The 26811-nt window shown below is 62.3% G+C and overlaps 1 protein-coding gene across 4 annotated transcripts in view; it reads left to right on the top strand.

Moving 5' to 3' along the window:
- The window catches only part of CELF6 (CUGBP Elav-like family member 6), a 126113-nt gene that overhangs the window by 33955 nt on the left and 65347 nt on the right, over positions 1–26811 (top strand). For all 4 annotated transcript variants that reach the window (XM_089781927.1, XM_075897550.2, XM_089781925.1 and 1 more), the window contains one exon: positions 11776–11858. Coding sequence is in view for 3 of the 4 variants with exons in the window: in XM_075897550.2 (XP_075753665.1) it covers positions 11776–11858 (83 nt within the window). In the remaining variant the exon portion in view is untranslated. The remainder of the gene's footprint in view (positions 1–11775; positions 11859–26811) is intronic.

Consider the following 26811-nt stretch of genomic DNA (forward strand, 5'->3'; position numbering starts at 1 on the left):
AGGTGAGGTGCCGGGACAGCCCTAGGACCTCCCAGTCTTGGGACCCCCCCACCCCACAGACCCTCCAGCTCCCTGTTCTGGGCCCAGCCCCACAGACCCCCCCCCACTCCCTGCCTGACCCCCCTGCCCCACAAACCCCCCCACTCCCTGCCCGACCACCCTGCCCCACAGACCCCCCTACTCCCTGCCTGACCTCCCCTGCCCCACAGACCCCCCTCCCACTCTCTGCCTGACCCCCCTGCCCCACAGACCCCCTCCCACTCTCTGCCTGACCCCCCTGCCCCACAGACCCCCCCCACTCCCTGCCCGACCCCCCTGCCCCACAGACTTCTCCACCCTCCATACCGGCATGCACAAAGGTGGGGTGTTGGGACTCCACTCCCTGTTCTGGGCCTGGCCCCACAGACCCCCCTGCTCCCTGCCAGCATCCCCTTGCCCCACAGACCCCCCTCCCCAACTGCCTGGGTTCTCACCCTTGGGGGTGTGGGCAGGGGAAGGGCAGGTGGGACTCTCCCTCACCCAGAGACTCCCATCTCCTCTCACCAGGGCCCTCCCCCTGCCCCAGAGAGCCCCAGGTCCCTGCACTGGGGTCTAGCCCCCCAAGCCCGCTTCAGAGAACCCTGGCTCTCTGGGCTAGGATGCAGCCCAGAGTCCCCCAGATTACCTGGATTCTGAGTCCTGTGGCCCAGCCCCAGCCAACACCCCCCACCTGCCCCCAAACAGCCCCCCCAATCTGCCAGGCCACCCAGCTCTGCTGCACGTGGCCCCAGCCCCAGGACCTCTACCTCCACAGTGCCCCCCTCCCCCAGGTTCCAAGCTGTGTGTGTGCTGGGCCCCAGCACCTCCACCTGCACCCACAGACCTCCCAGACAGCCCACGCAGCCCACTGAACCCTGGGCTAGGGGCCCAGCCCCATGCACCTAGCCCCCCTGCTCCCAAAGCCCCCCTGCTTCCCACACTCAGGGCTCTGTGTGTGCAGCAAGGGAGAGGGCCCCAACTCCCTGCACCCAGAGCTCCCCCAGATTCCCACCCAGCTGCTCCCAGCGCACCCATGTTCTGCACTGTGGGGTGGGTAGCATGGGAGCAGAGTTCCTGGTTATACACCACACAGCTTGGTCCCTGTGGGGCTGAGCCCCACATGTGCCATTGCAAAGCGCTGGGCTGCCCTCCTTTGCCAGGAGCGGTATGGTTCACGCATGGGGAGTTGCCTTCCTCTCCCTCTTTGTCTAGTGATTTCAATTACTGCCGGAAAATGTGTTGGGGGTTGGAAATGGATGGTTTTGTGCCCGCGGAGGGGGCAGCTTTTGGCTTGGTTTGGTTTCCTAGCCGGAGAGACAATCACTTCCACTAGAGATGGAAAGCCCCTGCCCCTTTGTGTCACAATAGTGGGGTTGTGTGGCTGTGCTTGTTGTGCAGTGGAGGTGTGTCATCGGCTGGCAGCTGGTAACCGTGCGGCGGGTGGAAGGCCAGGGACAAAGCGGCCCTGGACAGGGTTACCTGTTGGGTGGCTGCTTGCAAGGGTGGGAAAGTAGCAGCATGCAGAAAGCCAAGGGTGAGCCCACGGAACAGCAGCAGCCTCAGAGCGAGGCGAGGGAAGCAGCCGTCGTGCTCTGATTTGTACCACGGTAAATGTTCGCCCTCCATGCCAGCTTGGTCTCCCAAAGGAATCCATCCCGTTTGTATTTTGAAAGGGAACAAAGGCAGGAGGTTTCTCTTGGGCTGTAGAAAGCAGAGGATCCAAATCGGCCTCTGTCTGATGACGGCGTCCCTGCTTGTGTTTCAAAAGCTCCGATGAGCTTTTCGTGTGTCACAGACCAGTCTCTGCTCATCAGAGGGATCGTCCTCCAGGGAGGGGGAATGAAGCACCTGGCCAGGCGGGAGTTTAGCTCATTGTACCCCTTTCCCAAGACTGCTCTCACCACACACCGACAGCAATAAGGAAATCGCCCCACGCCTTTGTAACTTTTCCCTGATGGCTGTTTGCCCCAGCTCCCCTGCTGAATGCGAACCAGAGGCCTTGTCATCCTGCTTGTTTTCCCCGTTGTAGCATTAGGAGTTAATGCCCTGTAGCGCGTGTCAGTGCATTACTGCTTGGTTTCCAAGAGTTCCCAGGTAGGGTCCTGAGAGGAGGTGCTTACATAAAGCTGAGCCTCAGTTCAGGTAGAGGCACCAGATGACAGAAATAGAGGGAGTACATAGGAGGTCTGTCTCTCCCAGGTGGAAATGACAGGATGGTTTCCAAGACATAAAATGAGACTCCAGGATTCAGGTAGCAAGAGACGATAGATAGATAGATAGATAGATAGATAGATAGATAGATAGATAGATAGATAGATAGGGGGGTCTGTGGGGATAGATAGATTAGATTAGATAGGTAGAGAGATTGATCAATCCACAGATGGCAACTGGTCATTTTAACTCTCTGGTTCTCTAGTCAGTTACTGAGCATCCCAGATTTCTCTCTGTGCTTTCCTAGGTCTAGTTTACATGTCTAGCGCTAGCAAGGCAGGGGCAGTTGACATTTCAATACACAAAGGCTGCGTCTAGACTGGCATGATTTTCCGCAAATGCTTTTAACGGAAAAGTTTTTCCGTTAAAAGCATTTGTGGAAAAGAGCGTCTAGGTTGGCACGGACGCTTTTGCGCAAAAGCACTTTTTGCGGAAAAGCGTCCGTGCCAATCTAGACGTGGTTTTGCGCAAGAAAGCCCGATTGCCATTTTCGCCATCAGGGCTTTTTTGCGCCAAACGGTTCTCACTTGTCTACACTGGCCCTCTTGTGCAAAAGTATTTGCGCAAGAGGGCTTTTTCCTGAACGGGAGAGTCATTGTATTTGCGGAAGAACATTGACAATCTTACATTAGATCGTTAGTGTTCTTGCGCAAATTCAAAGCGGCCAGTGTAGACAGCTGGCAAGTTTTTCTGCAAAAGCAGGTGCTTTTGCGGAAAAACTTGCCAGTCTAGAAGCAGCCAAAGTGAATACAACTTTCTCTCTCTCCCTCCATCTTTGGGAAAACCCTTCCCCATTCCCCCAAATAATCAGACTTGTGCATCTTTAAGTATCATGCCAAACAAATGCCATTTAATTTGAGACACTTATTTAATTAAAATGTCATCCTTCTTTACATTCTAAGCTTTAGCTTGGAGCTGGCTCATGCATGTACACTCAGAACTTCTACCAGCATTTCTGGATAGATAGATAGATAGATAGATAGATAGATAGATAGATAGATAGATAGATAGATAGATAGATAGATAGATAGATTCCTGCAGAATCTACAGGATGCTGAGTTGATTTGAAATGCCAAATCTTGTCCAAGCAGACAGCTGATAGGAACATAAAGGGCTAGTAGCTAAGTAGCTTTAGTTGGATATTTTCAATTTCACATTAGCACCTTTTCTAAAACACCACAAGATGGTTTGTGTGTGTGATTTCTTTGCTTTACACGGGAGAGTAAATAAATTAAACATAAAGGAAGTTTAAAGATTGTTAAACAAACATTAGGAATTGGCTGCCCCCAGTTGCTGTTATCTATCCCACTGCATGCTGATGGCAACACTCCTTGCATTGCTCCACTCCTGAATTCATTTTACAATGTTTGAAGGCAAGTTGATTGCACTTATTAAGAGTTATTAATACTTAATCATCTGGCAGATTTAATTGTGCCAATATTAAAAATGCATCAATGTCAATTTCATTCATTAAATATTTACTTTTTTGAAGGGAAACTGTTTTGCTGCTGTTTTAATATCACTTTAAGGAGCTTTGAATTTGACCTAATAAAATAATTGGAAGAGAAAGATGGGTGATTATGTGCACAGTGTCCAGGGAGCCTGGCACCATTCTCCCTTCCTGCTTGCTTTGGCTCATTCTTTCTGTGAAACACTCGTGAAATATCTTTCATTCATTTCATCAGCATCCTAACGACGGGGTAAATAGATTTTGTGCCGGGGCGGGCAGAATCGTGCTGACAGTTTTGCCAGCCAGATATATAAACAGTGCCGGCTAGATTGTGCAACCCTCCTACACAACCACAAGCCTTTACGCACTTGGCTGTGGCAGAGCTACTCGGGTGAGTAAGGGCTCGTCAGATTGCCCCTCTCACTCCGGGTGCATTTCTGATTCACAGACCAACGCATTGGAGACTGAAGGGGGCAGACACCACTTCCTTCCCACACTGAGTCGCACCTCTCCCCAGCAACAGCCCCTTTCAAATCAATAGGCATTACGGAGCAGAAGGCTGAGAAGGGGCTCCGAATCAGGCCCCAAGAGATTAGGTCAAAAGATGTCAAAATTCAGCATTGTCATTTAGTCCTGAAAATGAGATGATCCCTTCGCCATGTGGCAGAAGGTAGCTATGTGCTCGCTCGCTCTCCCTTATTTGCTTAGCACTCAGCCCAGGAAGGCGCTCGCTGCACTAGGAATGACCCAAAAGGTTAAGATTTCTGCTTGACACCCCTTCCCCCCTAACATTTACAATGCGGATCAAAACCTGTCCTGGAATAGTTTTGCAAACCCTTCCCCTGCAGCACTAAGCACTGTCCGTTCCCGAGTATTACCCGCCACAACAACCCTCTGGAACAAAAATCAGGAACACAAATACCCAGAAAAGCCTCTGAACTCCCCCGAATTGCTGTCCCTTCATTCTCTCTTGCTTTTGTTTTTTCCCTCGTCTTCCTTTTCCTTTCCCTTCCCTTCACTCTTTGATCGTTCATCAGCACCCCCCTCCCTGCTCCTCGCTTCATTGACAGTTTTTCCGTAGGGTGTGTCTGCTGAGATTTGGACTCCTCCTCCAGTCTCCTTCAGGGGCCTTTTGGTGACTGAATTGAAATGTGCTATTGCAACGTCGCCTCTGGACCCGAGTCGGTGACAGCACTGACGGAGGCTGGAGGAAGGAATCAGAATGTTTAAGAAAGAAGAAGAGGAGCCGTGAACGCAAGGAAATAACCAGCAGCACCAGACACAGGACCAGGGAGATTCCCCCCCTCCCCACACACACACAGTCTGCACCAATATAGATTGCACTTGCTTCCTGTGTAGTGACAGTAATTAACAGCGACGCTGTGCAATGCCCTGTATTGGTACATGGTGCCTTTTGCGAGGGAGGGGTGGTGCCTGCTGCGTTACAGACTGTTTCTGGGGACAGGAGCCCGGGGTGTGTTACAGACTGATTCTGGAGACAGGAAGCCAGGGAGCGTTACAGACTGCCTCCGGGGACGTGAGGAGGTGTTTATTTCTGTGCCTTTGCCCACCACCGAATTGCGTCTGCCTCTGGGGTGCATCGCAGTGCAAGTTTACTGGTGCCAGGCACCACAGTTCAGGTCAGGGAGGTAATGGGACCACGGTGCTCAGTTTTGCAGGGGGCATGTAGGGAAGCCAAATGTAAATGCCAAAGTTGGGTGCAAGAGTGGAAATGGACAGCCGGCGTGTGCGCCCGGAACCTGCGCAGAGAGGCGCTAGCTGATGCGGTGCTTGAAAACCCAGGTCCTGGCCCGGCGGGACGTGGGGCCCTGCCTGAGGAGCCAAAGTGGCTTAGCAGGCGTGGGACCGTTCAGTGGCTTGAGGCTGGTGCGGACAGGGTCGCAATTCACCCTCCTGGTCAGGCACTGCTGGGAAGGGCCGGCTTTCTCACGGGCCCTAGTCCAAAGCCCAGTGACCTCCGTGGGGCTTACTGGTCTCTGATGGCCAACTGTACCCTGTGCCAGGCTCCCTCTTCCCAATGCCCCTTTGGGCAGGGGCACGTCAGAGCCTCTCCTCGCAGAATTAGCCTCGCCCAGTGCAAGCCAAGCAGCTGGCCCCTGAAGTGCCCATGTGCCCATCTGAGGGCTGAGGGGAGGTGGCCCAGGTGGGCTGTGTCTTCCCGTGGCTTGGGGTGCCCCGGTCCCACAAAGGGACCCCAGCCGGACTCCTCAGTGGAGCCCCCCTCCTGATGCGCAGGCAGCTCCCCGGGAGAGCGGGTACGCTGGGAAAGGGCCCGGATTGCCAGCAGGGGGGCTGGTTGTGCCTGGTGACTGCAGGGTAAGCATGCTCCCCAGTGCCCCCCGTGTGTGTCCCCGCCCGGTGAGAGGGGAGGTCACTCTCCCCAGCACGCCCACCCCTGGGTGACTCTCAGCTGGGGGCCAGCTGGCGCCGGCTCTTGGAGACCACTGGGCTGAGGCCCATGAGGATATGCAGGTTGCCAGCCGCTAGGACTGGACATGGGGCTGCTAGTGTCGCCCGGATCCCTGGCGGAACCGCCGCTGCTGGCAGGGGAGGGGCCAGGCTGGGAAGGTGAGAAGGGGCTGGAGGACTCAGCTGCGGGCCGGGCAGAGCCGGGCTGGCTGCCCTCTTGGCACGTGGAGGCAGGGAAGCTTTCTCCTGCCAGGGGCTGGGATGGCTGAGGGAGACGAGATTACGGTGACACGGTCTCCCTGGTTACCAGCTCCCTGGCGATCTGGGAAGGTCTGTGTGACACGGCGCCCCTGGGAATGCTGGGGGAGCCACTGCTGACAGCGCCCCCCGTGGGATGGGTCATGCAGAGCTGCCCCCGCCCCCCCCGGGGAGTAGGACATGGACCCTCGATACCAGGGTGGCTGCAGCTGAGAGTGGGGGCGGGCAGCCCGGGTACCTAGATGTACAGACAATGTGAATTGCCAAGGCTGGATCAGCCTCTCTGCTTCCTTAGGGGAGGGGTCCCAGATCTGGAGGGCCACCCCGGGGGAGCAGCCCTGCAGGTCACTGTGTGGAGCAGCTCCAGTCTGGGGGCGGCTCCCAGGCCCCCCTGATCAGGGCTGGGCTGGCATTCCGGGGCAGCGAGCAGCCTCTTCGCAGCGTCTCTTGCTGCCCCAGGATGTCTGAACCGAGCGAACGCGCGGGCTCGGCCAGGCCGCTCTCTCGCTGCTGTATTAGCCGTGCTAATGAGGGGTGGTGAGGACAGGGAGGATGCGCCGAGCACTGCCAGGCTCAGCTCCCTGGGGTGCATAGGCTGCTCAGGAGAGCCCTCCCCCCGGAGTATGAACCCCCACATGTCTGGGGGGCCGGGGGTCCCTTGCTTTCCTTTCTCTGGTTGGCCCAGTGCTGGAGAGAACAGGGTCCTGAGCGTTCGTTCATTTCTCTCTAGGAGCTGGAACGTTCTGGGCGGGTTCCGCAGCATGTCTGAGTCGATGGTGCTAACAGGTGTCTCGTCGGGAGGGCTGAAATTCCATGGCAGAAAACCACCATAGAGCAGTTTGGTTGCTTACTGGCTGGTTGTCACTGAAAATCAATGAGCAAAACGCACATGGCTAAAAAGCCGGGGATGCAGCGTTAAGCTCGCCTGAACAACCTTAACTGCCCCCTTTCAGCAATGCCATTAACACCCCCCTCCCCGCTACCAGCATGTATTTACAGTATACACTATGCAGCTCTGTTCACAGCCTGCTCACTCCCCCACACTCCATTAGACACAAGTCAAGGCCAAAGGGAAATAACCCCAAAGGCTGCCCACCTCACCTTCTGTGTGTTCCCCTAGAGCGGGCAGCAGCAGGGGCGTCTGGGGGTACACCTCAGGTGGAGGCAGGCCTGCCTGGCACCTAAGATCCATGAGGTTTCAGATCCTGGCCTGTCTCTCACACTTAGCCAAGGCCCCACAGATTCAATTTCTGTCCCCTGTCTCCAGTCTCTTTTCCTCGCCAGGGCTCCCCGTTAGTTTCAGCTGGCCCCAATGGTCGCTCTAGTCAGCGTCGTCTTCCTGGGCCACTGTGTAAGGGCCCACGCCCACGCTGTGCGCACTGCCATGGCCAGGCTGGGGAAGACGTCTGCGGTTTGCACTCGTGACTGAGTGCTGAGAGCCCCCGCCCAGCAGGAGGGTGCCCCACCCCTGGCACGGTACAGCCCATGCCTGGTCATCAGGGCAATCGAGGGCCTTTGCATGGGGCCGAGTGAGGACCGGGGCTTTGGTTAGAAACCAAGAGGCAGCTTCCGGGCTGAGTCTGGGAGGAAACACTTGGAAACACGACGCCGGGGGAACGATGTTGCCTGCGTTTGCATTGGGCCTGAGACAGTAGCTGAGAGTCCCGTGTGTCTCCAGGGGGCGTGACCCCCACCCCATGTGGGGGGAGAAATGGAGGGTGTCTCCAGGGTGCACCATTCTGCAGGGCCCCAGGGAAGGATCCCTGGCACTGCCCCTGGGAGCCTGGGGGCTTCCTGCTGTCCCTGTCTGCCCCCCGGAGGTGGGGCAATGGCACGAGGGTGGGGCTGTGCCCGAAGGCGGCGCTCTCAGGGCCGCCCGCTCCCCTGGCCTGGGCCCATCCCACCTCCCCACCGTGGCTGCTTTGTTAATCTGGAGGGATTTGCTGTAATCCCAGCCTGTTTGGCTCTGCTCACTGATTTCAATTAACCAGGCCTGGCTAATGCACTCTGATTGCCTGAGGGCCAAGCGGGCCCCGCCCCCTACCCAGCACTGACCCAGCTCATGGATGGTTTAGACCAGGGGTCACCAACCAGGAGATAGGAGATAGGGATCTACTGGTGGATCTTGGAGCCTTTGACAGGGGATCCTGACAGGTTTGGCCGGGAGGCTGTCAAGTGCCGGCCCTTCATCTGCCCCTCAGCACTGCCGTGCTGCTCCTGCCCTCTGCCTTCGAGCTGCCCCCTGCCCCTGGGAGCCTCCTGCTCGCTGTGCAGGACACAGGAAGAAGAGGCGGTGCTGATGTCAGAGTGCCCCTCCCCCAACTGTGTACCCCATCTCTATAGAGCAGGGGGCAGGGCTGGAGCGAGTTTGGTGGCTGCTTTTGGGAGCGGTGCAGGGCCAGGGTGGGGTGAGCCTGCTTTAGCCCCACTGCGCCCCCACCCAGAAGCCACCTGTGGTAAGCGATGCCCAGCTGGAGCCTGCATTCTGAACCCCAGGCCTACTTCTGAGCCCCTCCTGCACTCCAAACTCCTGCTCTAGCTGAGTCCCCTTGCACCCACACTCCTTCCCAGAGCCTGCGCCCCTCCTGCCCCAGGCTCAGCGCAGAGCCCCTCTCACTCTCCAAATCCTTTAGCCCAAGAGGAGCATCCGCACCCACCTCCCCTCACCCCAGCCCTCTGCCCCAAGCATGGTAAAAGTGAGTAAGGTGGGGGAGGGAGGGAGGACAGAGTGAGCAGGGTAGCGCCTTGGAGAAGGGGCAGGAAGGAGCCGGGGAAAGGTGTTTGGGTTTGAGGTAGATCCTGGATTGCACTTAAGTTCAAAAAGTGATCTCATGCTTAAAAAGGTTGAGACACAAGCCTGTTGGTCTCCATGCCAGGGGAGTCGGTGCCAAGGGCCAGGCACCTGTGGGAGGGCAGCCAGATCCCGTCTCCTTTCCCGGGGGCTTCCAGTCTCTGTGGCCCATGGCGTCGTGGGCTTGCCCAGCAGCAGTGCCACCAGGGGCCAGGGCATTGCGGTCGTGGGGCTGTGAGGCTGCCCTGCCCGCCGGCGGCATGAACCAGGGGACTGACTCGGGGGAACAGCGCCTGGCTCGTGTGGGGCGTTCTGCAGCAATCTCAGCGCGCTTCACCCAGGAGGGGGGGCATCATTTCCCTGATTTGGCAGGTGGGGAAACTGAGGCACGGAGCAGCTCAGCCCACAGGCCAGCGGCAGAGCTGGGACTTGAACAAGAGTCAGGTAGCCCTGGGGCAGAGAAGGCTCGTGGCCCCGGCTGCCTGTGGAGCGGCAGGGGAGGCCGCAGTTGGGGCGAGGGGCTGCAAGGAGCCAGGGGCAGGGCGTGGATGCGGGGGCAGTTGTGTGCGTGGCTCAGGGTGGGGAGGGAGCAGGGGCAGGGGGGCGTCACGGTGTGGCTAGGTGGCATGCAGGTGTGTGCACAAGCAAGGCAGGTGTGGGCAGTTGCTCCCTGAGGCCGCATGTGGCAGGCTGTGGCCAGTGCCCATGGGCCTACCGTCGCACGGGCAGTGTGCACCGAGTGCTGCCTGGGCACAACCTTGGGGGCAGAGCCCCCTCTCCGTGCAAGCAGCAGCCCCACAGATGTGCACTCGGGGCTGCAGCCGCTTCCCGAGACTCTGGGCCCGAGCCAGAGGCTCAGTCTCAAGGGGGAAGCCAGGGACTTGGCTCCCCACCCCAAGGAGATCACCTGGGTCGGGCCCCTTGTTCCAACACCGACGGCGTGTCCCTGGGTCCCCAGACTGAGCGGAACCCAGCTCTGCTGGCCCCGGGGGGCGCTCCGTGTTCTGCGCCAGTGGGGCTGCCAGGCTCCACGTGGGCATTGCCCCTGCCCCTCCGGGTGGCACTGAGCGCGCCACTCACCCCCTCCGTGTCCCGGAGCCTGCCCAGCCAAGCCCAGCCTTGTCCAGAGGGGCTGGGAGGTTCACCAGCCTGCGCCGGTTTGGAGCTCCTGCGCTCAGCCCCCAGCTGGCTGAGAAAAGGCCATTTCCCGGTAGCGTGGGTCTGGCTGAAGGCCAAACTGAAGAGAGGCTGGGGTGTGAATACAGTGTAGCCGGGGTGTGTGAATTCAGGGCAGTTGGGGTGTGAATACAGGGCAGCCTGGGGTGTGAGCACAGGATAGTCCAGGGTGTGAACGCAGGGCAGCCTGGGGGTGTGAGCACAGGTAGCTGGGGTGTGAATACAGCGTAGCCTCGGGGTGTGAACACAGGCAGGCAGACTGGAGGTGTGAATGCAGGGCAGTCCAGGGTGTGAGCACAGGCAAGCAGACTGGGAGTGTGAATACAGGGCAGTCCAGAGTGTGAACGGAGGGCAGCTTGGGGGTGTGAGCACAGGTAACTGGGGTGTGAATACAGCATAGCTTTGGGGTGTGAATTCAGGGCAGTTGGGGTGTGAATACAGGGCAGTCCAGAGTGTGAACACAGGCAGGCAGCCTGGGGGTGTGAACACGGGTAGCTGGGGCGTGAATACAGGGCAGCACACGCCGAGTCCGCGATCCGCCAGGCGGGTGAGAAGCTGGCACGCCGCTGATCTCGGTGGAGTTCCCTGCTGGGAAGCAGAGATCACAATCAGCCCCCGCCCCGGCTTCCCCGCGCTGTCCCCCAGGCTCCAGAGCTGTCAAAGCGCCTGCTCCGGCAGCCTGGCCCAGGCAGCTCCCCACAGGCCCAGCCCGCTGTCTGCCGTCTCTCTGACGGAGCATGGCTGCTGGTTCGGCTCTGCCCTGTGGACGGCTCCCATTCCAGTGGCTCTCTGGGCAGGGCTGAGGGCAAAGCCCTGAGCCATCCGAACGGGGCCATCGCCACGCGCCTGGCACTGATTGAAGATGCCAGTGGCAGGCGAGAAGGAGCGGGCCCCAGCCCCCCCGGGGACACCTCGGAGCACCGGGCAGGCTGGCTGTCGGCAGGCCCCGGTTCATGGCCTCGGTCCCGCTCGCGGGATGTGGGTACCACGCAGCCCATGTCAGCGCTGCCCGTGCTCGGCGGCCCAGGGAGGAGATGTGTTCTCTGGGCCCCAGCCCAGCACGCTCCCCAGGGCCTGGCGGGGCAAACTGGGATTTGGTGAGCTGCCGCCACCCAGGCCTGCCTCGGCTTCCCGGGCCACAGCGGAGGGGGAGCTGAGGGCCGAGCGGGGCTCTGGCATGGGGGGCAGGGCCCTGGCGCAGGGCAGTGCTAGCTCTGCAGGGCTCAGGGACTGGGAGAGGCCGGTGTCCAGGGGCGCCGCAGAGCGTGGGGCCCCGCGACCTGCCTGCTCGGTTCCCCCAAGGGCCGGCTGGGAGTGGGCGGCGGCTCGACTTGTCAGGCACGCGCACCACCCCCTCCGTGCTGCCGCCGGGCGAGCGCCGCGCCGGCCCCATGCTGGGCTTGCCCTCGGCGTGTGCTGTGACTGCCTTCTCTCCCTCCAGGCTGCGCCTTCCTCACGTACTGCGCCCGGGACTCTGCCCTGAAAGCCCAGAGTGCCTTGCATGAGCAGAAGACGTTACCTGGGGTAAGTGACGCCAGCTGGTTCTCCGGGCAGGGGTTGGGCTGTGGGGCGCTGCCCGGGGCGCAGGTCGCTTGCCCGGGGGCGGAAGCCCAAGTCAGGTCTTAGCTGTGGGGCCGGCTGGAGTCAGGCGCGAGCCAGCAGGGGCCGTGCGGCTGTCGGGCGCGAGGGGCTCCCTGCCCGAAGGGCCTGCGGGCCGGTGAGGGTGACGCGTTCTGTGACGACGTGTCGGGGAGCCCCCAGCCCTGCACCCCTGGAGCAGCCAGAACAGTCTTTGCCAGCCGGTAGAACAGGGGCGGTTTGTTTCTCCAGGGTGCAGCCCAGCACAGACGGGACGTGGCTACAGGAGTCAGGGCCAGGCTGCCTCAGCCCCCTTGGGGTGGGTGCCTGGGCCCTGGACTCCTTAGTGTCTCCTTCATGGTTCCAGCCCAAAGCTGCCTCGCTCCCAGACCCTGCCCCCCAGCCAGGTGCCGTCTCTGCCCCCTTCCCTTTGTCTCTCCCCTGGGGGAGCTTTTATCTGCTCAGGCTGGGCCCGGGTGTCTGGGCGAAGTGGGGGCGTCAGTGGGAATCGCAGCTCCCAGCGCAGGGGGACACCGGGTTACAGAGCAGACCCCCCCCCCACTACGTCACAGACGCGTTCGGAGAGGACCCAGAGCCAGGCTTCTGCTGTGCCAGGCCCAGCGCGTTACGTGTCTGCTCGATGCAACCATCCCGGGGACTGGAGGGGGGTGGCCCCAGCAGCCAAGTGGACTGGTGCCACTACGTTACGCCATTCCCCCCTCCGGGAAGTGCATCGCGCTGTTCTCTGCTGCTGCACGCATCGTGGGGCTCCGTTTCCGTCGCTCACTGAGCCGGTGACCCCGGGTCTCTGTGCGGAGGGGTCACGGAGGCACCCAGGCGGCAGCACGGCCACTAGCCCCAGGCCCGATGGCGCAGGGCAGCGTGCAGCTCCCCGGGCAGGTTTGGTGCATCTCCCCCACTGCCTGGGAGTCGGCAGGATCCAGGCCTTTAGCCGTGCGCCCCTTCCCTGCCAGCTTCTGCCCCCGAGTAGCTCCGGGGCCGATGTGTGACTTCCCTTCCCTGAGTCGGTGGAGTCACTGTGCCTGGCTCCAAGCCAGGATGCAAGAGAACCCGGATTGCTGCTTGGGGCGCCCAGTGGCTGCTTCCACCGGGATCCCCCGTGTCTACAGAGTGTGGGCGTGTGGGGGGACTCGGAGGGCGGGGGGCTAGCACGAGGCCAACGCTCTGCCTGGCAGGGAGTCTCGCCCGCAGGTGCCAAGCCCCCGGCAATCCAGGTGGGTGTATGAGCGGCTGATTGCAGTGGAGCGAGGGGGCAGGGTCTCGCTGGGGGCTGTTGCGCACTTGTGAGGAGGGCGGGGCAAGAGCCGGTGGGTGGGTGAGCTGGCTGGTGGGAACGTGAAGTCCAGTCCCCCTCAGCCGAGCCCGCGCCCAAGGCCTTGGGCCGATGCTGCGAAGCCCAAGCCGCCGAGGCGAGACAAAGCTGCACGGTGGCACCGTGCCGAGGGCCTCAGCCGGCTCCGCTCGCCCAGGCCGGAGCGTCGTCGCAGCCCCCCGCGGAGCGGGCCGCGCTCTGCCTGTGGCTCTGGGACCATCCGGGGGGGAGGGGCAGCCCTGAGACACCTGGAAGGGGCCTGGCTCCAGGCAGTGCGGAGCAGCCTCCCCGCTAAGGGAGCTCAGTTCGGGCGCTCGCGCCTGTTCGCAGCCCTCGGCCAAGACTCTGGGGTGGGCGGCGGAGCCAAGCCGAGACTCTGGCCCAGGAACGGGATTCCGCTCTCCACTGGCCGGCCCGGCCGGATCCCCGGCAAGAGGGGAGGAGGGTGGCGTAGTGGGGGGCTGGGTGCTCTGTGACCCTCTGTGCTGTGTGACTCACCCACACGTGGACTGGCCCAGCAGATAACAAGGCTCTTCTCAGGGCAGAGACACAGGGAGGGAGGGGGAGACGGCGACGGCCACCCGGCTGGGGGGCAGGGCCTGGGAGCTGGGCAGTTTTTGGCTGGGATGCCATGAAGAGAGGAGACTAAGCAGGGTGCTGGCAGTTCAGGGGGGCCAGTGGGCCCTGCCCCAAGGGGTCTAGGGCTGCCAGCCCCTGAGTCCTGTAGCCACATCACGTACCTCGGAGAAGCAATAACCCCCCTGTTCTACTGGCTGGTGGAGTCTCACCTTGCTGCTATGGGGCTCAGGGTCGGGGGGTCCCCACCACGCCGGCACAGGGGTCTCCCGGGAAGGCTGTTCTCCTGAGCTCTCCAGCCCACGGAAGCGCGGGCGGACTCGGCCAGCCTTCTCCCTCGCCACACAGGAAGTGCCCGGCCCAGGCTGTCACAGGGATCTCGCACCCCGCGTCCGGCTCTGCTTGGGGGGAGAGGGCTCCTTGTGCCTGCTGCTAGCAGGGCTGTGTGAAATAACACGGGGGCAATACCCACCGCTCGCCCCCCTAGGCCGCCTTCCCGCCGGATCACTCAGAGCCCTACACGGGCACGAGTTCAGCACCGCTCCCCCCCCACAAGCGCTTAGGCCCTATCCCCAGTGTCCAGATGGGAAACTGAGGCACTCTGTGGGCTTGAGGGTCGCCCCCATAGGAAATCAGTGGAAGAGCAGCTGAGTCTCCTTTGCCCCCCTGCCCCACCAGCCTTGTGCCTCGTTCCTGGGCATCAAACCAAACTACGGACTGAGACAACACACCTGTAACGAACAACCCAGCACCCTGGTTCCTCTAGCATGCCTATGCAACGCTGAAATGTGCTGGCTACAGTCCACGCTGGTGCACTGTGTGTCATAGCCCCTGTACTGCTCGGGGTCCTCCGTGGGGGCGGCAGGGAAGGAATGCTTTCGGGACAGAGGGGCCCTAGTGCAGCTGGCGAGTGAGTTGGAGGCAGCGGTGGTGGTGCAGCACTCTCGGTGCATGTAGCTTCTCTCTGTCGCTGCCTTCTGCTGGCACTGGCAAATGTTGGGGTGTTGCGGTCGGCTCGGCAGCGGAGGAGGAATGACGGGTGGAGGCTCCAGGTGCTCCCCCTTCGTGCAGCAGGCCTGAGGAGAGGTGGCCCGTGCAGCCTGCCACCATCCCCTCTCTACAGTTCTGGCCCAGACGCCAGTGTCCGGGGGCAGCGCTGCCGGGGGAAATGGCTCTGATTAAAGAGCTCAGGGCACAGACGCCTCCGCCGCTGGCCTCGGGTCCCGAAAAAGAACCGGCCCCACGGAAGCTCCCCAGCCCCGCTGGCATGCTAGAAAGCACGTGCCCCCGGCGTGCCCTGCCACACGCCACGCCTGCCTGCCTGCGTGCAGCTAACGTCCGCCCTGACAGGTGTTGTTTAATGTCTGTGCTCGTCACACGCTCCGCCTTGTCACCCTGCCGAGATCAATGACGCTGTTGTCCAGCCCCACGGTCCCTCCCATCTTGCTGAGTAACTGGCCTGGAGCCCAGTGGCTCAAACACTCACCGGGACTCTGGCACCGGGCGAGTCGGACCTCAGTTTCCCCATCTGTAAAATGGGGGAGGGGCTCCCCGACAAGGGAGCGGTGAGGTTTGGTTAGTGAATGTTTGCAGAGTGCGGGAGAGTCTCAGATTCTGCTCAGCACATGGCCATGGTGATGGCCCCCGGGGTATTTTCCACGGGGGTATCTGCCCCGGGGACCGGGTCTGCCGAGTAAAACAGGCGCTGGGCCCTCGGGGCGTATGGCTGTTACCTGACATGGACCAAGAGCGGTTCGCTCCTGGCGAGAGCTGGGGCAGGGATGTCAATGCCCAGTGGGCTCCCTGGGACCGTGTGGCCCTGCCCCCCTCTGGAGAACGTTTGCCTGGATCTCGCCACCACCAAGCCTCTCTCTGCCGGGAGAGAGCGGGGAGCAGCCAAAGGAGCCCAGGAGGGGCAGAGGGGGGAAGCCCAGCCCAGGGAGGGAAGCAGAGCGCTTGGATTGGAGGAGCGAAGCCAGAGCCCTTGGGGGGGGGGTGTTTGTGCGTGCGCTTGGTAGTGACTTCTCTGCAGGGCCACGTCGCTGCTGCAGCAAGTCGTCGCCGTGGCGGGAGGAGGGCTAAGGCTGCTGTGGGGACACTGAGGCAGGTCACCGTCGTGCCAGGGCTGGCTGCAAGGGGCGCTGAGGGAGCGGTGCTGTACCCCAGAGCCATCAGGCGTCACGTGTGGGATCACAATGAGACCCGGGGGAGGGGTGATCATCCCGCATCTGCTTGCGGGCGGGGGGGAGGAGGCGCCTTCTGCTGAGGTGCTGGCAGAGACAGGCAATGGCAGCGAGGGGCAGCCGAGGCTGGCGGGTGGGCCGCAGGGCCGGCGTAACCAGGGCGCTCTCCCAGGACAGGCGGTTTGCTCCGGGTGCGTGGGGCCCTGGGGTGGGGGGGCAGTCGCCTGTGCCTGCGCTGTGTGTGGCTGCGGAGGGGGCGGTCAGCGTGTGTGCAGGACGTGCCGCCACACGGCCTCGCTCTGCGGGTGCGCCACCCTCGGGACTCGGCAGCGTGGGCAGAGGCGGTGTCTGGCCCCCCTGCGCGTGGGCAGCAGCAAACAAAGGCCTCGCTGCCCCCTGCGTAGGCCCAAGCCCTGTCAGGAGGCTCCCGTGTTCACAGGACACCCAGTTTTAACGAGCTCTGGAGAGCTCCGTCTGGGCTCGCCACCGACAGATCCCCGATTCTGGGAGCTCCCTTCCCCCACCAGAGCCAGGCCGAGTCTCCTTCGGCTGCCGTCAGAGCAGCCGGTGCCGTGCTAGCAAGGAGCCGCGCACACGGCCCCTGTGGGCAGTGCTCTCAAGGAGCGCTCGCTGGGCAGGGAGCCGGGGGCGCTGGGAACCCCGCATGACAGCAGGAGTTGGGGAAAGGGTCTGTTCGGAATGATCTGGCCACCGCCCCTGGGCCCGGCACCAGGAGAGCCAGGGTATGTCTACACTACAAAGTTAGTTAGCCCTCCCCAGCTTTCCCTGGTGGCCACTCTGGCCAACACCAGGGAAACTCTACTGCCCCCCTTCCAGCCCCGGACCCCTTAAAGGGGCATGGGCTGGCTACGGTGCCCGTGCCAGGTGCAAGCCTGCCAGCACCCAGCTAGCAGACCCTGCACCTGGCACGGATCGAGCCACCCACCCGATGCCCCCCAGCCCTCCCCCTTTTCCCGGGACCAGGCTGGCGGCTCCCGGGAGCTTGCCCGGGACAGCAAGAGGCGGGCACCCGCCTGGGCTAGTGCGGACATCGTGGACCTCGTCCACGATCTCCGCACTAGGCACAGGAAAGTGGCCGGCTTGGGCAGGAGAGCTGCCAGCCTGGCCGCCCAGGAGCAGGTGTGCAAGAGAATCAAGGGGGTCCACTGAGACCCCCGACCCTGAGCCCTGAGCTTACAATGGCCGTCCTTGGTCAGACCAAAGGTCCATCTAGCCCAGTAGCCTGTCTGCCGACAGCGGCCAACCCTAGGGACCCTGGAGAGGATGGACCGAAGACAGTGACCAAGCCATTTGTCTCGTGCCATCCCTCTTCAGCCTTCCACAAACCTTGGGCAGGGACACCACTCCTACCCCCTGGCTAATACCACTCCATGGACCCAACCTCCATGACTTGATCTCACTTCCCTTTAAACTCTGTTCCAGTTCTAGCCTTCACAGCCTCCTGCAGCAAGGAGTTCCACAGGTTGACTCTTTGCTTTGTGAAGAAGAACTTTCTGTTACTAGTTTGAAGCCTGCTACCCATTCCTTTCCTTTGGTGTCCTCTAGTCCTTCTTTATGGGAACTAATGAAGAACTTTTCTGTATGCACCATCTCCACCCAACTCCTACTTTTAGAGACCTCTATCCTGTCCCCCCTCCATCTCCTCTTTTCTAAGCTGAAAAGTCCCAGTCTCTTTAGCCTCTCTTCATATGGGACCTGTTCCCAACCCCTGACCATTTTAGTTGCCCTCCCCTCTCCCAGCCTCTCTCTTCCCCTCTCCCACCTCCTTTTCCCAGTCTCCCCCAGTTTTGTTCAATAAAGACAGATTCCATTTTGGAAGACACGTTATCTTTATTTTGTACATCAAGAAGAGGGGCTAGGGAAGGGTAAGTGGAAGGAGGTGAGGGAGGAATGGGGCACGAGCCCCCGATGGGGAGGACTGGGCTGGCTCTGTGGGCTTCTGGGGGTGGAAGCTCTCCTGCAGCCCCCCAATTGCCCCCTCTCCCCAGATGGCAGCCTGCGGCAAGTGCAGCCGGGCTGATGGCCGAGTGGTGTGATGTGCCCTGTGTGGGTACTCCGGGCACTCCAAGCCAGGACTGCTTTGCAAGCGGGGCACCCCTGAGAACTGTCTGTCCGGGATAGGGGTCAGGACCTTTTAAGCACAGCCCTCGGCTAGCCTGAGACAGCATCTCCACGCTCTGATGCCCTGCCGGCACTGCTTCCGGCCATCCTTAACCCCGCTTCAGGGTCCACTTAATGTGGACGCGCTAGTTCAAATTAGCAAAATGCTCATTCGAACTAGTTTTTAGTTCTAGATGCGTTAGTTCGAATTAGCGCTGTAGTGTAGACGTACCCCCAGAGCGGACTTGGACTCAGGCCCCTGGTTAGGGGCCAATCAGAGCTTCTCAGGCCCTGTCCTCATGTTCTCAGCTACGTAGGACAGAGTGGAGGCCTCGGCATCTTCTGGGGCCTTCCAAGCAGCCTCAGTCTCCCGGGATGCCTGTGGGGTGCAGGATGCTGAGCACCACCCAGAACGGACCCCGAGGGCCGAGGCTGGCAAACCCTTAACTTCGTGTGCTGCTCAGTCCCTCCTACGGAGCAAAGCTCCCCCCGAGCCGACGGGACATACGCTCACCCTCATAGCTACACACATGGCTGAACTGGGGCCATGGTGAGGGACACGCAGGAGACGCAGGCTCTGTCTGCACGGGGAGACGCTGCTGTGACAGAAGCAGAGAGCCTGCCGTGCCGAGAGGCCCATGGGAGAGCTCTGTCCCCAGCCGGGCCGGGCCCACGCCTGGCTTAGGTTGGCCCGATTACACCACACATGGTGGGGAGGTGGTGGCGGGTGGCAAGGAAGCCGGTCCAGCCCCTGCTCGCCATTCCCATGGGACAGCGGCACGGAGACTGTGGCTGAAATGCCCAGACAACGGGCTTTGAAACGGGGCCGCTAGCAGCAGCCCTTTGCGGACCACGTCCCCTGGCCGGAAATGGGCACGAGGAAGCGTTTTCTCATCGCGCTCTTTTCTCGGAGAAAATCTGGAACTGGATGGGTCTTTTCCACCAGCGTGGTGGGGGCGGCACTGTGGAAGACGCGGCTTTGTGCTTCTCAGTGAGAACAGGAAACTCTCCATGGAAACTGTCAGGCCAAAACAGCAAGCGAGGGGGTTTCCCTCCGAAATGCTCCCAGAAAAGACCAGCTGAGTTTAGCAGGGTGAGTAAGAGGCTCAGTGACCACGGCTGGGATAAAAAGAACCACTTCTCTAGCTATCGGCATGCTTCAGGGCAGCAGCGTCTCTCCAGCTGGGGTCAGGCAGGTTTCCTCGCGGCATGGCCCTAGGGGAGTAGGTGGAGGCCAGGTGCCAGTCTTGGAAGCAGGCAGGCAGTATTCTAGGCAGTGCGCCGGATCGTGGTCTGTGTGTGCGGGCGTATGTTAGCAGAGTGCCTGCTCTCTCAATTGCTTCTCTCCGCTGGCTGCGGAGAGACCCTGCTTGGGGCAGAGGCCTGGACGAGGGCAGGCGGGACAGCTACAGCGAGGGATGCGGAGCGTTTACGTTGTTCCAGACGTTAGAGCCTCTCCAGGTCACCTGGGGCTTGCTCTGTGGGCCTTGCCTGTGCTCTCTTTGGCTCACCAGCCGGAACAGGGGCAACCGACTCGGGGACGGGAAACTGCCTGTAATGCTCCTGCTTTGGGCGGGCCCGGAGCCCTTCATGGCAGGGGTGTGCCTGGCTTACCTCCGGGCGGGCAGGCTGCAAGGCAGGCCAGGGAGGCTGCCAGAGCATCAGCCATGCAGTGGAGTCATGATGGCCAGCCCAGGCGTGGGTCGGTGCGAGGGCTTGTGAGCCCCGGTGAACTCTGCTGTGAGCCGGGCCGGTTGCACTTTGGGAAGATCCCGGGAAGGGTTCATTGCTCTGGGGGAGAGGCGAGAGCAGAGAGCGGCGGTCTGGGACGGGCTGGGGGTCGGGGCTACGAACCAGGGGCTGTGAGGAGGTCTGAGCTGCTGCCCTCTGGTGGCCGTGCCTGCATCATTCCGTGGCAAGGGGCTGTGGGTCATGCTGCCCCCGTGGCAAAGGGCGGTCCCTTGCCTGCATCCCGTGGAGGGGACCCCTACAAGCGTGGCTCGTGCAGAACAGCCACGTGCAAACGTGAGTCGTGCAGGAAATAACCCCGCACACAAAGCGCCATTTTCTCTACTCTCCTGTGATTTGGATCCAAGGGGACGTAGCAGCAGCCTTGGCAACCCGAAGGACACGCTGCTGCCCCCCACACTCCGCCAGGCCAGCCGCAACGCTCCTTCACGAGTCCCGGGGCGGAGTCCGCCTCTCTGCGGGAGGGTGGGTAGCACCGTGCTCGGTCCTGGGTGGGGGAGTCTTTGCCTTCCTTGCTTCCCTCTGTCTGGGGAGGGCTCTGCACCCTGCCTTACGGGGGGAGGGGCCGAGAAGGGCAGGAAGAAAAGGAGAGTTAGTAGCAGCTTGCAGGTCGCACGCGGCTTTCCCGCCTCAGGCCACCCGTGAGTTCTCCCACCGTGGAAATGCAGCCCCCTCTGGGGGGGGACCCATCATCCCCATGGCAACTCCCGAGCGGAGGGGGTCCTGGCAGGCTGAGCGCCCCCTGGGGCTGGTCTTGGGGTGGTTTTGCTGGATCCTGAGCTGGGGAGGGACACGCGCCTGGGTGAGGAGCCTGCCAGGGCTGGACTCTCCGGGGGCACTCTTCGAGGGAGGCCATGTAGGGTCCTTGGCCAGGACGTAATCCCTGCAGCAGCCCGGCGCCCCCGGCACCAGGGTCACCAGGCCCAGGCCGCCTCCGGGGCTGCTGTCAGAACTCCCGGGAGTCCGGGATGGAGCGCCCAGCAGCGGCTGCGCCTTAGCTCGGGGAGTGGGGCCGAGCCCCCAGGCCGAGGGGCAGGGCTGCGGCTCCACGGGGTGAGCTGCGTGGGCCCGGCCAGCGGCGCCCTGCGTCCTGCTCGCAGAGAGGCTGCCTGGCGCGAGTGACCGGTGCTAATTGCCTGGCGCTCTGCTTGGCAAACCCGATGGCTGCAGCCCGGAGTCAAACGGGAGGCTGTTAGATGGGGATTGACAGCTGGGGCCGGGGACCTGCTTACAGACGTTCCTCGTGCCCGGCACGCGCGTGCACTGCCGCCGTTGCCTTGGAAACACGCAGGCCCCACATGCCGTGTGGGAAGGAAATTGCAGGCATCCGACAGCCAGGCCCGGTGGGCGCTTGTTCTCGGAGCCTGTGTGGGCAGGCGTGTGCCTGGCGCTGCTGCCGGGCGAGGGTGGCGCCGGGGGGTTGTTCGCAGGGGGCCCGCGCCGCTGCTGCAGCGAGTTTGGGGGCTCAGAGGGGGCTTGGCGCGGCTCATGATGAGGTGTCTCCGGGTTTTCCAGGGCCACACTGGGGCAGGGGTGCTAACGATTAACCAGTTAACGAGTGAGCCTCTCCCCTAACCCCTGATTGGCACTGGTCACGGTTAACCGGTGGGGGCTGCTCCAGCCCCATGGGGCCTGCCGCAGGTGGGGGGTGCTCCTGCCTGCCCAGGTCAGCCCCCATCCACAGCAGGGGGCTGCTCCAGCCCAGCCCAGGCGCCTCCTCTCTTGTCCCCAGGGAATCGGATCAACGTTAGATTTAACGAATCCCCTGGGCTCTGACACCCGGCCAGCGGGGACGGCCCCCCCGCAAGGGGCAGCGGCTCCCGGCCGGGCCTGCGGCGGCGGGCTCACAATCTGGCACTAAGTCGTGGGGACGCTCTCGCACAGGGGCTGGTCTCTGAGCCCGGCTTGTGTGAGCAACAGAACGTGGCCCCGCTGCGCCCCATTGCCCGGTGCAGTGTTTCATGCCGTGTCGACAGCCCCGCAGAGGTGCCAGCTCAGATCAGGGCCCTGCAGTGCTGGGGCTGGACAGACACACAGACCTTCTGTAACCGGGTGGGCTGCTGCTAGCCAGCCCTGTTCAGTCTCCCCCTGCGCCCCAATTAGCAGCCTTCCAGCTGCAGGGCAGGCCTGGTGCAGGCGGGCGGCAGCCTGCACCGATGCCTAGGGAGCTGTGCTCCTGTGGAAGGCCCAGGAAGGTGTGACGGCGCATTGGGGTTTTCCCGTCTCCTGCACCCCCGTAATGGCACGGACAGACTCCACCAGCCAGTAGACTAGAGGGAGTTTATTGCTTCTTCAGGATACAGCACAGCACAGATGGAATCTGGTTCCAGGGCAGGCCTAGGATGCCTCAGCCCCCCTTGAGATGCGGGAGACTGGGCCCCTAAATCCCAGCCCCTTTCCCTAGGCTGTCTCCTCCATGCTCCCAGACAGAAACCTCCAGATTGTCCCTTCCAGCCCTGCCCCCCAGCCAGGGGCAGCATTCCACCTTCCTTTGTTCCTCTCCCTGGGGGGTAACTGGTAGAACAGGTTACCTCCCTTCCCATCAGCTACTCAGCTGGGCCGTGGTACAGACAGCAGCCAGTGGGGGTCACCCACAGCCCAAGCCTAGCAACCAGTAAGGTACCCCCACTACGTCACAGGCAGGCCTGGTGCAGGCGGGCGGCAGCCTGCACCGATGCCCAGGGAGCTGTGCTCCTGTGGAAGGCCCAGGAAGGACTGGGGGGGGGGGGGGGCAGTCAGTCAGTGCTCTGTCCCAGTGTAGAGAGACTGAAAGGTGACCTAGAGGAGCTGGGGACAGAGCCAGGGGGCAGGCTGTAGGCAGCCCAAGCGGGGTGGGAAAATCTCATCACCCTGGAAGGTAATCTAACTCTGGGGGTGCTGTGACTTGTGAATCCCTGGGGGAAACAGAAAATCCTGCTGAGGGAAACTGAGGCAGGGCATGCCTGCAGCCCCATGTTTAGCCAGCAGGGGGAGCTACAGGGCAGCATTCTCTAGAGTGGCTGCCCCAAAGAGCTTACAGTACAGACAGGGCAGGAAGTATTATCCTCAGCTTGCAGAGGGGGAAACTGAGGCACAGAGCGGCTAAGACACCTGCTCTGGGGAGCCTGTGGCAGAGCAAGGGACTGAATCCTGGACTCCTAGGAGCCAGGCCCTGCCTCAGTATTTCCTTCACTCCCATTAGCAGGAAGAGGCAGGTGTTTTTCAGTAACCCAAGCCAGACAGCGTCCTGAGTTTGAATCGGGTGGCATGGTGTGACGTAGTGGGGGTACTTGCTGGGCTGTGGTGACCTCTGCTGTCTGGAGCAAGACCCAGCAGGGAAAACCTCGCTATGCAAAGGTGACGCCAAACCTGTTGAACCAGACACCCCCCCATGGAGAGGAACAAAGGAAGGTGGATGCTGCCCTGGCTGGGGGGCAGGGCTGGAAGAGTGTGGGTTAGTTGCTGTCTGGGAGCATGGAGGAGACAGCCTAGGGAAAGGGGCTGGAGTTTAGGGGCCCAGTCTCCCCCCATCTCAAGGGGGCCTGAGGCATCCTAGCCCAGCTCTGTGACCAGATTACATATGTGCTGTGCTGTATCCTGGAGAGGCAATAAACTTCCTCTATTCCACCGGCTGGTGCAGTCTGGTTGTGCCATTTCGGGGTGCAGGAGACGGGGGACCCCCAACGTGCCGTCACACATGGAAGGGAGCTGGACTCGGCTGCTGTGATGGGCATGTGGGTGCATGCGTGTGCCAGGTGCTCAGACCATTCCCAGCCGAACGGCCAGGCCGAAACGGTCTGGCGTTCCCAGAGCTCGCCTGGAAATGGTGCTGCTGCCTTGAGCCGAAGGGTGAACAGGAAAAGTCCTCCCCTGTTGTCTAACCGGGGTGAGGGGGAAACACCCCACCCACCAGCTTCTGCTTGGCTAGCCGGTGTGCCCCCGGGGCGTGTGCTGGCTTGCTCCAGGAGGATTCCTACAGCTGGAAGAAGGAGGATTTCACAGGCTGGGGACACGCAGCTGGTTAGCAAACCGGCTGGAGTCCACGGCTGACAGGGACCGTGGGGACCAGCTAGTCTGACCCCCCGCCCCGTGCAGCAAGCCTTGAATTAACCCCATCTTGAACCAGAGATGATCTCTTAGAAAAACATCCACCTCTTGATTGGAAAACAGCTTTGAAAAAGCCTCGGTCAGTTGTCCGAGGGCCAATTCCCCTCGCACCCTTCTCCGTCCCGCAGTGCCCCTCTGAACTTGTCTAGCGTCCGTGCCTCTGCCGGCTGGACCGAAGAGTGCTCTGTGGTTCCCCCCAGGTAGCGACAGGCCCATCGCCTTGACCCTGAGCCGTAGGCCACTGCCCCAGACCCAGAGCTCCCAAAGCCGGCCCCTGAATCCACCCTGCAGCTCCACTCGAAATGAGCCTCTTCCTGCCTCTGTCAAAATGGCCGCTTGCTGTGGGCAGCGCCGGGCGGGGGGCAGCTGAGCCCTGGCAAACGGCGTGCCTGGGTGGCTTTGCAGCACTGTGCGGATTCCCTTTAAGGGTGGGCGTGTGGAGTGAGCATGTGCGGAGCGAGGAGGAGGATGGCAGAGCAGCCCGGAGGCCTGGCTGGGGTGTAGCAGCGCCGGGGAGGCACTCCGCGATGCGGGAGGAAAGGTGCGTGTGGGGTGAACGCAGAGCAGGCAGCTGTCAGGGGAGCGCTGCCGGGGCCTGGCCGGGCTGCGCGTTTGCTCTGGCTGCGTCTGCGGAGATTAGATTCCACGTCCTCTGTCTGACAGCAGCAGGGGGCTGGAAACCTGCGCGGGTCTCCATGGGCAGGCCCCAGCCTGGGGAGGGGATGCGCAGCGGGCCGGGGCCCGGAAGCTCCTGCTCTCTGAATAGATCCCTCTGCTGTATCACGTTTGCCTTTTGTGTGCGCCGGCTCTGAAGAGCAGGGTGCCTGGAGATGGACGCTGGCTGTCAGTCACTGCTCAGCATCGGGCCAGCTGTGTGTGCGGGCTCCGCTCCTGGCCTCCCCAGCACCCCCGCTGGCTCTTCCCATGCCCGATCCCCCCGGTCTGCATGGAGCCTGCCCAGACCGCAGCGGTGAGAGGGACTAAGCGCGGCTGTGGGAGTCCGGACGGTACGCCAGCCTCCGCGGTGCAAGCAGAGCCGATGGGCCCTGTGCGCACAGGAGTGGGCTATGAGTCGGGCTCCCAGCATGCAGCGCTCCGGCGGGAGAGGGGGTTGCTGGGCAGGTGGCAGGCCCAAAGGTAGCGTGAGCCGGCAGCGGGAGGGCATGTGCCTCGGGGAACCGGCTCCGGCAGAGTGGAGGGCCCTGGCCCCCGTGGCCTTTGGGTTTGGTTCAGCCGCCTGCTGCTTGCTCAGGTGGGGCGGGGTGCTGGAGCGTGCCCCCCAGGGCAGGACCCGGCGGAGACTCACAGCCAGCGTGTGGGCATTCCGCGGAACGGCGTTCGGTCGCGGGGAATCGGGTTCACCCTGGTGGGGCAGTGCAGCCGTGTCCGCGGGGCCTAGCGCTGCTGCACCTTCTCTGGCTGGGGGCTGGTGAACCTCCGCCGCACCTCGGGGGGCCGCCCCGGGGGAGATTGGCTCCCCAGAGCCCAGCCTGCAAAGCAGAGTCTGGTGCATGAGTAGCTCAGGGCCTCCTGGCCCAGCCAAGGGACCGGCACGCTGGCCCACAGACAGCCCAGGTCTGGGGACAGTGGGGGGCCTGACCCTGCCTGGAGCACGGCTTGGCAGCACATGTGTGGGTTCTTGTGGGGTTTCTCCCAGGCTGTCTGCCTGCAGCCTGACGTGGGCCGGCCGAGAGCTGTAGCTTTTCCCGGCCTCTGGGGAGAAGCAGCCGGCCCAGGCTGGGAGCACGCAGTGAAGGCAGGGGGCTGTGCGGCCGGGACATGCCCCGCTCGGAAAGACGTGAGGTGCAGGTTTCACCCAACACCTGGGGAGCGCCTGTGGGCTGTGAGCACAGCCTGGAGATCCAGGAGCGGTTGCCCTCGGCTGGGAGGGGAGGCAGCAGATGCCGTGGATTCACAGGGGGCTCTGCACATGTCCAGGCCCTGGCCCCTGCCTGAAGCCGTCCCTCAGGGCCCGTTGCCAGGTGTGCCATCGCTAAGGAAGATGCTGTAGGCTCTTTGGTTGCTAAGGCTGCCTCTGCTAGTGGCCTCCAGCGCCGTGCCCCTCCCAGGTGCAGACAGGTGCCTCTGGCCCCGGGCACCCACTTGTGTCACCGGCTCATGCTCGTGGCCCGGGGTAATGAGGCAGCACCAGCTAGCAGGACACTGGGGGCTTCTGCTCCTGACACCGCCTGTGTGCCTCAGTTTCCTCATCTATGCAGTGGGGGATGCTGCGGCTCAAGGCATGATGGGAACGTGATGGGCAGTGGAGGATTAGCCACGGGGCCAATGGGGCCCATCCCCAGGGGTCCTGCCCAATTGGGAGAGCCTCTGGAAAATCGGTGTCCCCGGGTCCTGACACGCTGCGCCCCCTGCAGTTGCTGCCGGGGAGCGTCAAAGGCCGGCATGCTGGCAGGGTCATGCCGCAGGCAGCCCTGTCCTCTCCCGGGGGCGGGCGAGGCTGATGGTGGGAGGGGACCCCCCTGTGTGAGGGCGCGGGCGGGGGGCTGCTGTGCTCACTCGCTACCAGGCCTGCCCTGTCCCCGCCTCTGCCACCCCTGCCCGCCGGCTGCTCCGGGCACTGCCCGCTCTGGTGAGGCCTCCGGCACGGCCCAGAATCCTTTGCTCTCAGCTGCCATGGCCTCCTTTAAAACGTGAGTGCAAAGGATTCTGGGAAATTGCCGACTCCTGCAGCGTGGGAGCAAGCAGAGCCAGAGCCACGCCGCCCCTTGGCAGCAGGGTGGCTCAGTGCGGGGGGCAGGAAGGGTGAGGCAGCCCCCCCCGTCCTGCGGGCAGAGAGGAAGAGGCAGTGCCGGCTCCTGTGAGCCACCCCCCATAGCTGCCCCCTCGGGCA

This window comes from Pelodiscus sinensis, chromosome 14, assembly GCF_052426305.1.
Source record: "Pelodiscus sinensis isolate ZL-2025 chromosome 14, ASM5242630v1, whole genome shotgun sequence".
Taxonomy (NCBI): Eukaryota; Metazoa; Chordata; order Testudines; family Trionychidae; genus Pelodiscus; species Pelodiscus sinensis.